Source organism: Periophthalmus magnuspinnatus, chromosome 21 (assembly GCF_009829125.3).
Source record: "Periophthalmus magnuspinnatus isolate fPerMag1 chromosome 21, fPerMag1.2.pri, whole genome shotgun sequence".
Lineage (NCBI taxonomy): Eukaryota > Metazoa > Chordata > Actinopteri > Gobiiformes > Gobiidae > Periophthalmus > Periophthalmus magnuspinnatus.
This window is the reverse complement of record NC_047146.1, coordinates 18,796,941-18,810,529: the sequence shown is the minus strand read 5'-3', so window position 1 is coordinate 18,810,529 and position 13,589 is coordinate 18,796,941. Positions and strand designations below refer to the sequence as shown.

Genomic DNA, 13,589 nt, shown 5'->3' with positions numbered 1-13,589 from the left:
AAAAAATAAAAAATAAAAAATAAAAAATAAAAAATAAAAAATAAATAAATCCTCACATACAGTCCTGGTTCTATTAGTTTTAAAATCAATAAGTTCTTGTTCTTGCTGATGCATATGTTGGAACAGCCTTTCCCTCTCATTTGAATATTATTTGAATATATGTCACAATACATTAAAATATGTTCTAGCGTCTCTACCATACTTTATATGTATTGTATTACAAATGACACTTTCCCCCCTTTGCTAATAGATTTCATACTTTCTAAAGCAGATACAGAATCACTGCACACAATGACATTCTTATTCCTACTTACCCTAATCAGCTCTAAAGTCACATAAATAGCGTATAGCTCCACTGTTACACACTTTCATTTATGTCAGTTTGTTTTCCTTGTGTTTGCAGATGTCGATGGTTCTCTCCATTGGTCCCTCCTCTCCTCTTAAACTGCATCAATTTCACTTTATAAATAGAAGCAACAACAAATACAATACTGCCACACAATATTCAACTGGGTAACATTTCTTTTTACAGAATACCCTTATTTTTCCACGCCCATACACTTTTACCATCTTAAAGTCCTTATCTGTAATCAGACCCGAACCAGAGTCTGATCTGAGCCTAAACCTCACGTCTCTGTGCGCTGATGTTGACAAGCACAATTCATTTCATAAAATCATTCTTTTTACTTATACTTGCATTTATTTCCAGCTACTTTGTGGAGGAACACTTTTCAAACACAGTGATTCTGGACAGAAAAGTGTTTTTTTTTGGGTTTGCTCCAGACCCAGAGACTCTCAGTGAGGTCAGTTTCTAATTTAATTTTTAGGATTTATGATTAAAGTGATTCAGCTTGTAAAAATGAGATTAAATTTAGATTTTAAAATGACTGTATTATATTAAAAAATGTAAACGTCTGTTGATTATTGCAGTTTGTGTCTTGCAGCTTAAAAACAGTCGACAAATTGATCGTGTTGATAAAAAATGGGTAAGAAAAAACACTAAAATAACCTCATTTTATGTGTTCAGTTATTTAATATGAGCTGTGTTCAGTTATTTAATATGGGCTGTCTCCTGAAATATGAACACAGCCCATATTAAATAACTGAACACATAAACTGAAGTTATTTAATATGGGCTGTGTTCATATTTCAGGAGACAAACCTGTCGTTCTCCACAATTTACTCTAAATAAATCAGTGCAGAACCTGAAGCCTGCGTTTGTTAAAATCTACGGCCGCTACCGACCAAGTAACAACTCCACCGTAAGTTTTTATTGTATTATTTTTATTGTAACGTGTCTTTTCATGTGGTCCACAGGTGTCAGAGCAGAGACAGAGCGCACAAAACCAACTTGAGACACAACTTACAACTTAAATTACACAGTTTTCAGATGCATTGTCTTTGGTAGTTTTCCAAGTGCCCCTGATTTTGGTTTTAAAAACACAATTCAATCAAACCTCAGATAGCACCAAAGAACATGTTTGGATCAGGTTAATGGAGTTAGTACGACACACGCTGAAAATGCTATAATAATGTACAAACTTTGAAAAATGAATATATTACAAATTACAAAACGACTACGTAAAAACAAATGTGAAATTATATATTTACAGTGTCTTGATCCAAGTACAAAAAACTACAAATATCACAAATAATAGAAAATTTACATCTATTCCAAAACCATTTAAGTATTTGACTTTGTTTTGTCTTTCAGAATTATCTTTAAACAGGAATTCAGTCTTTCAGGCACAGTTCATACAGTGTAATACAGTACCAGGTTTAGGTTTAAAGACGCAGTACGGCACATTTGTGTTTCTTACAGTGGTGGGACGGGACTCGCTGCAGCTTAAATTAGCTCAAGTCAAAATATAAAATGTATTTCACATGGAAACGGTTGATTTAATGTAGGTTTTTGCCGCTCATCTGTCTCCACGTCTGAGGTAAAAGAGTAAAACGGTTTGTGTGTTTTTACGTCTAAATCGTCCCTGTTTTATCAGAGGCACGTGTTGTGTTTACAGCAGGTCTACCCTTCTTCTTTAAGCCTGATACAAGTTTGTCAAATATAATAAATACACAGTTCACTTGAAATGACTTTAGATGTTCCAAAAGGGAAAAGAGAAGTTTGTGTTACATCCCAGCGACGTAAAGACTTAACAGAAATGATTGACGTTTGTGCTCATGATCAGTGACACCGCACCTCTCAAAACCGAGCTCTATCTCTCAGCCTTGATCTTGTAGCGGAGGACGAGGTACGTGGCCAGACGCAGGATGAGGAAGAAGATGCCCAGAACGATGAAGTCCAGGTAGAGCTTAGCGTCCTGCACGTCCATCAGCTGCAGGACGTCCTCTGGCTGCTGGAACCGGCACGCTTTCCCCGGACACTCCAGCTCCGAGCGGTTCATGCTGTAGATGGACAGGATCACTCCCTCAAAACCATACCTGAAAACACCGGCAGGAGTATCACAATCACTACACAGTTTACCATGAATGTTCCACAGTATGGCATTAACTGTACTACCTATGTTTCATTTATTCAATTACAGGTTAAGAGTACAGGTGTTTTATTACTCAAAAATGCTCAAAAACCATGGATTCTTTGCAGATCTGACCTGAAACTTGGCCTAGTGGCGCCACCTGCTGGTCCACATGGAAATATAATCAAGTTTAAAGCCTTACTGTCAAACATTCCAGGTAAAATGTTGGATCGCAGTGTGACTCTGAAGTGCTGTACGTTTGCAATTTGTTTTCTCCACCGACAAAACCCACAATGTCGATGAAACTTTCTGCACCGACAAAGACGCCAAAAGCCCGAGGAAGACACTAACTGTCACAGAAAAAGTTCAATTCTGGACACGCTGAGGGAAGGTAGAAGTTATGCACCTGTAGGGGGCGCCATTACGGAATAAATTAATCTTCAGTTCGTTACATAAAGAAGGAGAAAAATAACATAAGGACGACAGCAGCAATCATTTTTAACAAGGAGCAAAAACGTTTGTAACTGCAACAAGACGATCGTGCAGATGGATCTGCTTTAGGTTTGTGGATCAGTGATGTAAGGTATTTTTTTTAACAATGTAATGCTACCCTCAGATGCCTGTAGCCCTGCTCACCAAAGACCCCCACCCTGAGAGGGTCGTAAAGCAATCTACAGCACTGGGGCCAAGAAGATAACATCTAGGACCAGGGCCACTTCTTATCTGTGGCGCTGTTCACCAAGGACTGAGTGCCCCCATCCTGTGAGGGTCATAAAACAATAAGATTGATTGACTTAAAAACGCACATTCAGGGATTTTGCCAAAAGGTTTTTAATGTGTAATCACATGCTGCCGAGAGGAAGACCCGCCTCACACACTGGGAGGCCTATAAAAGCTGGAAAGACAAACATCTCAGGACTCTCTTCCTATCCTTTCCTGAGAGTCCGGTGCTCCATTGTTAACTTTACCTGTGATGAACTCATTAAACCCTTCTGACTTATATTTCAGTCTCTTTCTCCTCTTTGACGCTTGCATCAGAAACGAACATTTCTATCAGTGACTACAGGAAAAAAAACATTACGGGACATTACAGCGATGCCAGGACGAAGAGGTGGAGTCAGAGGAAGAGGCGGGGTCAGAGGAAGAGGCGGGGTCAGAGGAAGAGGCGGGGTCAGAGGAAGAGGCGGGGTCAGAGGAAGAGGTGGGGTCAGAGGAACTGTGAAATACACCTGAGTCACTGTTAATCATTTCTTATGTGTCCAACCTTGTACGTTGCTCATTAAAATTACATTTGTTACAGTATTTCTAAAAGCTGTCATTTTTATTTACAGTACAGTGTAGTATTTGGTTTTGTTCTATAATACTGCACTTATTTTTTGAAAATCTACGAAGGTTTGAACTTTGAGAGTGTTTAAACAAGAGAGAAATGTGAGAAAATGTTAATGCCTGTGTGAGAAAAGTGTATAAAGTGTGTGGTGAGGGGTTTTACAGCCAGAAACATAGAGAATAATCGTAAAAAATAAAGCTGATACTTTGCTGATACCTTTTGCAGGTTATTTTTAGAACATAACCCCCGCGATAAACGACTGTACACGCTAAATCTGCTAAATTAATTGAGCTAATTGTATTTAAAGCTCCACCATGTAACTCTTTAGCCAAAAATAGACAAAAAAAAAATGATGTTCTTCATTTCGGACGGTTCTATTGCAGAAAAAAGTAGAAAAAAAACATGTGTCCATACTGTGTGTGGGCTCGCATCTCCACAAACCTGAATGTTACTTGGCCTGTCTCTGTGGAAATGTGGTTCCTTTAGCTTTAATAAAACTTATTTCCATGGAGAACGTTAACGCCTGTGTGAGAAAAGTGTATAAAGTGTGTGGTGAGGGGTTTTACAGCCAAAAACATAGAGAATAATTGTAAAAAATAAAGCTGATACTTCACAGATTTCACCTATTGCGGGTTATTTTTAGAACGTAAACGAAGGACCACAGTAAATGCTATTCAGCCTGTTGTTCTCTAGATATAAAGCCTGTTCTTGGTCTCGGATTTTGTAAAATAAAGTTTCCCCAAAAAGTGCAACTTATATATGTTTTTTTCTTCATTATTATGCATTTTTTGGCCGGTGCGACTTATACTCCAGAGCGATGTATAGTTTAGAAAATACAGTCCACTGAGCAAGAGAAGTTAAGAAACACTGGAAATAAAATGCCAATTCAATAGCCCAAAATCCACGTGAAAAACCATGTGACGGGTTTTACGTCCAAGGGTTATGTTTAAAGTTAGTGTAGAGGACATTCTGGGACACACCTGATGTAAGACATATACGAGCTCCACTGAAGATACTTGGGGATCGTATCAAAGGTGACAAAGAAACCGGAGAAGAGCAGCACTGGGACGGAAGTGACGGGACCGATAAATGTGGCAACCTGAAAAAAAGAAGAAAAAAAACAAAAGAACAAAAGACTAAGTACAAAGACTGAAAGATTTAGCTGGAAATTGTTTAGAAAAACTCTAAAAACATGTGATTTTGATTAAGATAAGATGCAATATTAATGAGTAAATACAAAATTCTGCACGTTTTTCAACACATTTGTAAAGGTTTCGATTCGATTCAACTGTATTTAAATCGCACATTTAAGACACAACTTAAGCTGCTAAAAGTGCTTCACGTAAACAACAACGAACAAAAACAGATGAACATAAAACATGACACTGAGGAAAATAAAAATAAAACAATAAAACCCTAAAATATCCTGCGGAGCTTGAACCAAACACCACAGAGACGAGGAGGGTTTTTAGTCTGGTCTAAACCACAGGGTTAGCAGGTTTTATTCATGTAACTCCAGGGAAAATGTCGTTTAAAAAGGAAAAAAAATACACTGCATAGTTTATTGTCCTATTTACAATTGGGTTATTCTGATTACCGTAAATTTTGTACTATAAGCCGTTACTTTTTTCTCACGTTTTGAACCCTGCGGCTTATACAACAGTGCGGCTAATTTATAGATTTTTACTGCCTAACGGCCACTGGGGGGCGCTCTAACAGTAAATGCAAAAGTGAGACATGGGGAAAGATTATGAACTGATGCTTTTCAGACACAGTTAAAAAAAAGAAGAAAAAAAGTCCTAAATTAAAAAAGCTCCTAAATTAAAACACAAAAAACCTTCTGTGTACCGTCTTTCTGTGTAAATATCACATGTTACAACACAAAAACCTGCGGCTTATATTCAGGTGCGGCTTATATTTGTACAAAATTGATTTTCTTTTCAAATTTAGCTGGTGCGGCTTATATTCAGTTGCGCTCTATAGTCCCAAATTTACGGTATTTCGTTCGATTTTTGTTCCAATTGTGATTAATCTCCCGTCTTGTCACATACAGTGGAGTATAAAATCTATAAAGTCAGCGTTGGTTCTACTTTATGCTTTTTATTTCCTTTTCATTGTGGTTTTCTTGTTCTTAACATTGTCGGTCTGTTTTTTCTTTCTCTTTCAATTCAGAAATGCCTCATGTTGCTTATAGTAACACTGTGCATCTTAATTATTGACCTTTTGCTGCATTTATTGTCATGAGTCTATGTGTTTGTATATGTACATGTGTATAGGTGTATATATATATTTTATTTGTTTTTCTGTTCAACTGAATAGGAAGTTTAAACAAAGCATTTCATTTATGTTCTAATGGAAGACAAGGGTGGGACTTAATACGTTTTCTTCTTCCCGCTCCTTTTCCAGCTTGTATAGGAACAAATCTGCGCTCGGAATGAATAAATAAATGAAACGAATGAATGAAATGAGTCTAGAACCTGCAGAGAGGTGGAGGCGGCTCCGACCAGCAGCCCCAGAGACTGTGCCACCAGAGACGTGCAGATGGACAGAGCGATGAAGAGCAGGAACCGAGCGGCTTCGGGGGGCTGCTCCGTCATCCAGTACACGATAGTGCAGTACAGGACCGGGCACAGCACCTGGGGGACGACATAAAGTATTAACGAGTGGGTTTAGATGTTTATTTAGTGAACTGGAAAGTGAAGGACGAGTTTGAAGTCACCTGAAAGGGTATGTCCGCCATGGTTTTTGCCAGACAGTACGCTTTTAAACTGTACCAGTAGTTCAGATGTTCTCTCAAAAACACAGGCATCTCCAGAGGGACTGATGGGAAACAAAAGTAAATGTAACTCGAGTATTTTTTCTGTTGCAAAGGAGGTTCATGGTTCAGTAGTGGATCTAAAACGCACATGTTAAGACGGTCGGCATGAGCGCTCCAAACATGAGGAAGAGCATCGAGAAGAAGAGGAAGCCGGTGTTGTTTAAGACTTTGTTTGCATCGTTTCCAATTTTGAGATACAGTAAACCTGTTACCACACCGACCAGGATGTGTGAAATGATCCTGAGGTGGGTCAAAACCTGCAGGTGGGACGAGGAAATGTTATTATGTATGTAGATATATGTCAGTGTGACTTATTTAGCGTTAGATTTATTCGAAAATATTTACCTGATCTCTGCATATTGTTATAAACGTCCTTTTGAACAGAATATAGAACTGTTTTAAAGTGCTGGTTGCAAAAGTATGGCTTTCCATCTAGACAAAAACAACACAATATTATAATTACAAATGCAAATAAGGAAAAGAAACCAGTGTTTACAGCTGATCTGATTTAATTATCACGTGATATAAGTCTGAAGCTTCACATTCGATTCCTCAGAACCAAAATGATGCCAAATCGTGACTATGACGGCAAGAGATTTATTCAGAAATGTCTTATATGTTGTCATCTTTGATAAAAAAAAATGATAAAAAGGATTCTAGGACACATTTATATAAAACTATAATCAGTTTTCAGTCTTGTGAAGTTACCAGATACATATAATCGTATGGAAATGTAGTTTTAATGCTAAATAAAAGTCTATACTCGGTGCTTAATCTTTATTCGTGCACCTTGTGGTTGGTCGTGGTACAGATCTGGTGTCCATTGTTTTGGTTGAGGCTTTTCGTCTCGTTCAGAGCACACAATCCGCTCTGAACCGCTTCAAACAGGACCGGGTTCATGTTCCCATACTCTCCAGAGGCCACTTCAATGACTGCACGGCAAAACAATAAAGAAGTTAATAATACATATGCTTTTTATTTCATTTGATTTATTTTTTATAGATTTGCCTTACTGAAGTCAGCGGGGTTGTGGTAGGTGGGACAATGCAGGCCCAGGGTCTTCAGGTACGGGATGAGGTACGGCACCGAGCCTTTGTAAATACACTGGCCCTCACTGAGGATATAGAGCTGTGGACGAACACGAAAACACAGAATTAAACACTCATATTTAAACAATATTAGGGCTATAACTGTCACAATAGTCTATAAAAACACTTAGGTCCAAGTTATTTAGTAAAAATGTGCATAATAATTTGTGTTTTACCTTGTCAAACATCTCAAACAGTTTGGCGCTGGGCTGGTGGATGGTGCAGATGATGGTGCGTCCTCCCTGAGCCAAAGAGCGCATCAGTGACACCACCTGGTGACACGAGACACTGTCCAAGCCGCTGAAAAGTACACAGATACTTCACTGAGAAGTACTTCACACATGAAAAGTACACAGATACTTCACTGAGAAGTACTTCACACATGTGTCCTGTGCTCAGGTCAAGAACCAGGACTGAACAGGACTAAAGCAGGACTAAAGTAGGACTAAAGCAGGACTAAAGCAGGACTAAAGCAGGACTAAACCAGGACTAAACCAGGACTAAAGCAGGACTAAAGCAGGACTAAACCAGGACTAAAGTAGGACTAAAGCAGGACTAAACCAGGACTGAACCAGGACTAAACCAGGACTAAACCAGGACTAAACCAGGACTGGACATGGAGAATCATTGTTTCAGTTTTCTGCAGTTTAAACCTTGAACATTCTTAACCTGAAGATGTGACACAGGCCTCGACTTTGACAATATTTAAATCCAGACTCAAACTGTTCTGTTTATCTGTGCATCTGAATGAAAGAGTTTTATTCTGCACTTTTCTCCTTTAATGTAAATTTCATGATGATTATTCATGATTATTAATGTTTCAATTTGTTGTATTGTGATTTTAATGTCTTTCTTATTCTTTAAAACACTTTGAATTACTTTGTGTATGAACTGTGCTGTACAAACAAACAAGTTGACAAAACAGATAATAGACATATTTTGACCCCTGGAACCCTTATACTATAGATTTATTTTTACACCAAGTGCCAACTAAATACATAAACTAAACCAAGATCATAACCTCAACAGAGACCACCACTGTTCTTATGTATACTTCTTTATATGCAGTTCTTATTAGTAATGTCATATTCACAGGAGCATAACTCTAAGTAATTCCCACTGTGGTAGGTCTCAATGGTGATTAAAAATAAACAAACCACATGCAAAGAAGAAAATGCACTTCAAACATGAGGCTAAAAATAAGACTAACCTTGACTAACTAAATCTAAGCAAAAACTTATCCAAAAAACAAACAAATAAACATAAAAACAGCAGTACAAATATACAGTAATTATAGATCGTGTCTGACCTGGTGGGCTCGTCAAAGAACATGACAGGGGGGTTGTTGACGAGCTCCAGAGCGATGGCCAGTCTCTTACACTGCCCCCCAGACAAGGCACTCGTCCTGGTGTGGGCACAGTCCAACAGGCCCAAGGCACTCATTATCTCAGCCACCTGCAAATATCACCCACAGAGGGAGAAATATCACCACAGAGGGAGAAATATCATCCACAGAGGGAGAAATATCACCCACAGAGGGAGAAATATCACCACAGAGGGAGAAATATCACCCACAGAGGGAGAAATATCATCCACAGAGGGAGAAATATCACCCACGGAGGGAGAAATATCACCCACAGAGGGAGAAATATCACCCACAGAGGGAGAAATATCACCCACAGAGGGAGAAATATCACCACAGAGGGAGAAATATCATCCAAAGAGGGAGAAATAGCAATCACAAAGGGACAAATATCACCTTAAAACTCTCAGGGAAGTATTTTCTGTCACTGTTTAGATATGATCCATTTATTTTAGATGTTGGATTAGACACGCTAAATATCAGTGGTCATAAAGTTACATGCACAGGCCTGATCTGCGCAAATGCTTTAAAACACGAGTAAAACAAATGCAGTTATTTCAGGTTCGTACCTAAATACCAAGGACACGTAAACCAGCAGAACTAAAGCCCAACCGTCCAGCTCAAACTCTTTTGGATTAATATGGTCAGATTAACTTCTGTACTCGCTTTGTTTTGTCTGAATGAGATAATGAATGGGGTTGTATTTCTCTTCTAACTTTAAATACGTGTTGACATATCATCGGGATGGTAAATCAGGCTCGCACAAACTTGCCTTTAATTGTGCCTTGTGACTTTGGGTATCAAAAAAAAAAATCTGTGCTTGAAATTGCCTTAACTTTTTGCACTCGTTTTGTGATAACTTCAAACTTTCTCCTTAAGCTTTGGCTGTTTTCTTATAATAGTAATCGCTTATACTTCGCCTATACTTTAAATATCTGAGTAATGTTATTTTAGGATTGCGTAGTTGTTTAGTAGTTGTCTGTTTGCATGTGGGGCTTGCATGATTTGATTTGTGTGCACAGTGTAATCAACCACTTCCGACATTGTAAGTTTATTTTCACTCTTATTTAATTAAAGTTTTTAAATTCCTAAACATTTTTTGTATCATTAAAATAAAGCGGGTTCAATAGAAAGCAAAAATACACGTCTAGGAAAACACTCGCGGTTATGTAACGTCTCACATTGTTTCACTTGGAGGGACAGTCTTCAGTGTGGTTCAACTCTGTCTCGTGTTTTGAGCTCAGGGAGTACTCGGGATTGGGTTTGCAGAGACGAACGAAGCGCTGCAGAAGAGAGACAAAAAGTGTATGACGAGTGTAAGATAATCTGCATATTTTGTCATTCAAATACCAAAATCATCTGACACACAGCAACTTCAAAACAATTACCGGTAAACTGGGAGTTGTCATTACATCAAAAGCAATTAAAAAGAATTAAGTGTCAGAGAAAGATATAAAAAAATATAAAAATATTTCACACCTCACATGTTCAATGTTCACTCCACCCAGGCACAAATTAGAACATAATAAAACGTCACCGGCCTCAGATTCATTGTCGTTTGTGGTCGACTAAATAATCTATGAGTGAACAAACAAATGTTGCAATATCGTACAAATGTGGCACTATTTAACAGGCCTCCAAATGTGCTGGAAGATTCGTGGCCAAAAAACTGTCACAGCCGAAACAAATTGCCAAACACTAATTGTATAATGTTTTGTTCTTTTATCTAGAGCAGGGGCGTCAAACTCATTTTCACCGAGGGCCACATCTGCAAAATGGCTGCCATCAAGGGCCAGATGTGACTGCGACAGTGTAAATATCACTAAATGTAACCGAATGTCATGTAAAATAAATGCAATTACTTTTTAACTAAGTGTGTATCTGGTCGGGACACATCTGCTCACAGACCTTCAGCACTGCATCAAATACGACCTTTTACAGCCTTTTAATTATTGGACAATTTGTAGTTTTCTTGCAGACTCACTTTTTCATACTTAGCTCCATGTTTGGTGTCAAATATGGCCTCATGTGCCTCATAACACAAAAAACATACAGGTTTTTCTCCTCAAAGGACAAACTTGGATTCACCTTCACCTTTCTTCCTTCCATCTTCCTTCCACACCCACAGTTTTCCTCTTCATGAACATTTTGTGATGATCATTTGCAAACATTTCAAACATTCCAATTGCTGGGAAAATCTCATTAGTTTATTGTCAGTGCACAAATTAAAGCAGCATAGACTTATTTTAAAATGACAGTCATGCCTTTTAATTTATCTTCTCGCGGGCCACATAAAAGGACGTGGCGGGCCGCATTTGGCCCCCGGGCCTTGAGTTTGACACATGTGATCTAGAGCCAGAACATTACATTTTAATGCAATTTGAGGTAGTGAAACAGTAAACGTGCACTAGTGGGTTTGGATCTATACGTGTCCTTCTAAGAGTTTTCGTTCTTACCTGCTTCAGTGTCCCAGACTGAGTGGTCATCAGGTACAAGGCCCATCCAGGCCAGTGTAATTATATTTGGCCTGTAAGATCAAATCAAATAAAAAAATGCATTAGATCTGTCCCGTCTGTATATACTGCACCACTAATATGACAAATCCCAGAGTGCTTTGCTAGTGCGCTGGTGTGCAGTCGAGTCCGGCAAGCGACCCTCCTTTTCTGTTGAGACTCATTAGCGACCCAGATGCTAGTCACCTCGGCCAAATTAATTCCAGCACTCCACAAAAATGACCAAAAAAAAAAGGTAGAAAACAGAAGCTTTCAAGAAGGTGGGAGGCAGATTTATACAAAAAAATAAAACAAAAGTATTAGTTTAAATAAGAAATGAATACTACTGATTTGTCTTTTATTTTATTCTTTTTTGTCTTTAATTTATTTTCTCATAATTGTTTTGTTTGTGATATGAAGCTTGAGCTGTTCCAGATTTTCTAAAGTTTGTTTCCACATGAAAAGGTTAAACATTACACATCAGGTGCAGTCCATTTTTCAGTAAATATTGACTTTGGCCTGTGAATTTGTCTCAGTTTTTACTTTTGTCCCCTGTGAATTTGAGTTTGACACGTCTATAGTTTAAATGAAGAGTGAATAAAAACCTCAGTGATCATGACCAGCTGCAGGACGAAGCAGGTGAGGCAGAAGAGGAGGAGGAAGAGCTCGCGACGCTTGGGCCGACGCATCACCGCGGGAAACATGTCTATGATGGACGTCATGATCACCTCCATGGCAACGAACTGGACATCACAAACAACACGATAATAATTAATTTAACCATTTAAATCTATACTGCATCATTTTAGTGAATATATATGAAGTATTTTGAGAGAATACTGTACTTTATACTTACTTGAGTGTCCAGTCCCAGAAGGATGAGCATCATAAAGAAGCAGATGGCCCACAGCTGAGGGAGGGGCATCATCGCTATGGCCTGTGGGTACGCGATAAAGGCCAGCCCCGGTCCTGTAAAAGAATCACACTTTTCATTAAACACTGATGTCACTGATGGATGAATAGAAACGTAAAAACTGGAGTCTGGAGCTGTCCAAACTGAACTCTTTGACCATCATCCTCAGTGTCATCAATAGGAATAGAAATCCAATGAAACGTGATTTATTATTTTATTTAATGCAAATATCTGTAAACTTTTATGAAAACAAGTGCAGCAAACGCATATAGAAATGTATTTTAATCCAGTTCTGAACTTTTGTCTGAAGGTGGCAGTGAAGGCTCTGACAAACACTGCAGGATCTTTTCACTGTATTTTCCTTCCAGTTGTACAAACAGTATTGAATAACATGACCACAGACATGGGGTAAAATGCACGTGTTAAATACAGTATACAAAATACTCTTGTACCTGACTCGGCCACTTCTGAGATAGAAACACCTTGTTCTTTTGCCATGAAGCCGAGCACTGAGAAGACTGCAAACCCGGCGAGGACACTGGTGCCACTGTTCAGCAGACACAGCCACATGCAGTCTCTGTCAAAAACAACGTCAGGTTTGATTCAGTTCCTTCTGCGTACACTTCTTAAAAGATGCCTATAAGGACGGCTGCGTATCATTTTCATCAAGTCGTTGATACGATACATACCTCGATACAGTGCACTGTCGATTCGATACAAACTGATATGATATATTTCAGATCGATTCAACAGAATTCAGTGAAAAATAAAGGAGACACTTGATTATCAACCCCATTTTCTCTAAAAATAAATATACATTTTTTCTTCATTTTTTTATTCATCTTCCATTTATTGAAGATGAATGAACATAAAGTGCATTTTGTTTTGTGCATTTTACCAACTTGAATAACACATCAGTCATGTTCCATTGGTCATTATGATTCATCCACAGTTTATACGAGCTCCACATTTACATTTACACAGAGACATGTGCAGTTTAATGGCTCTGAACAATCACAACATATCGACTAAAACACGATTGTGACGCTAAAAGTCTTTGTTAAACCAAAATGAATATGAAATACACCTAAGTCTAAAATAGGAAGGACTGTAG

At 38.4% G+C, this 13,589-nt stretch overlaps 1 protein-coding gene across 1 annotated transcript; it reads right to left on the bottom strand.

Moving 5' to 3' along the window:
- Positions 1-2,213: 2,213 nt before the first annotated feature.
- On the bottom strand, positions 2,214-13,050 carry LOC117388901 (ATP-binding cassette sub-family G member 4-like). The gene is made up of 13 exons (XM_055230377.1): positions 12,928-13,050; positions 12,419-12,531; positions 12,168-12,305; positions 9,017-9,162; positions 7,884-8,007; positions 7,633-7,747; positions 7,409-7,551; positions 6,965-7,051; positions 6,708-6,876; positions 6,521-6,621; positions 6,279-6,437; positions 4,782-4,900; positions 2,214-2,439 (listed from the first exon to the last, which is right to left on the bottom strand). Exons 1-13 carry the CDS (start codon positions 13,043-13,045, stop codon positions 2,214-2,216), a joined length of 1,758 nt encoding a protein of 585 aa, XP_055086352.1. The 5' UTR covers positions 13,046-13,050.
- Positions 13,051-13,589: the final 539 nt, after the last annotated feature.

Excerpts from the sequence above, each read along its gene's own strand:
- LOC117388901 (XM_055230377.1), bottom strand. The coding sequence starts at position 13,045 with ATGTGGCTGTGTCTGCTGAACAGTGGCACCAGTGTCCTCGCCGGGTTT. Across the intron at positions 12,532-12,927 it reads CTCAGAAGTGGCCGAGTCAG|GACCGGGGCTGGCCTTTATC; the intron begins GTACAAGAGTAT and ends ATTCTTTTACAG. Across the intron at positions 9,163-12,167 it reads AGCTGGTCATGATCACTGAG|GTGGCTGAGATAATGAGTGC; the intron begins GTTTTTATTCAC and ends TGATATTTGCAG.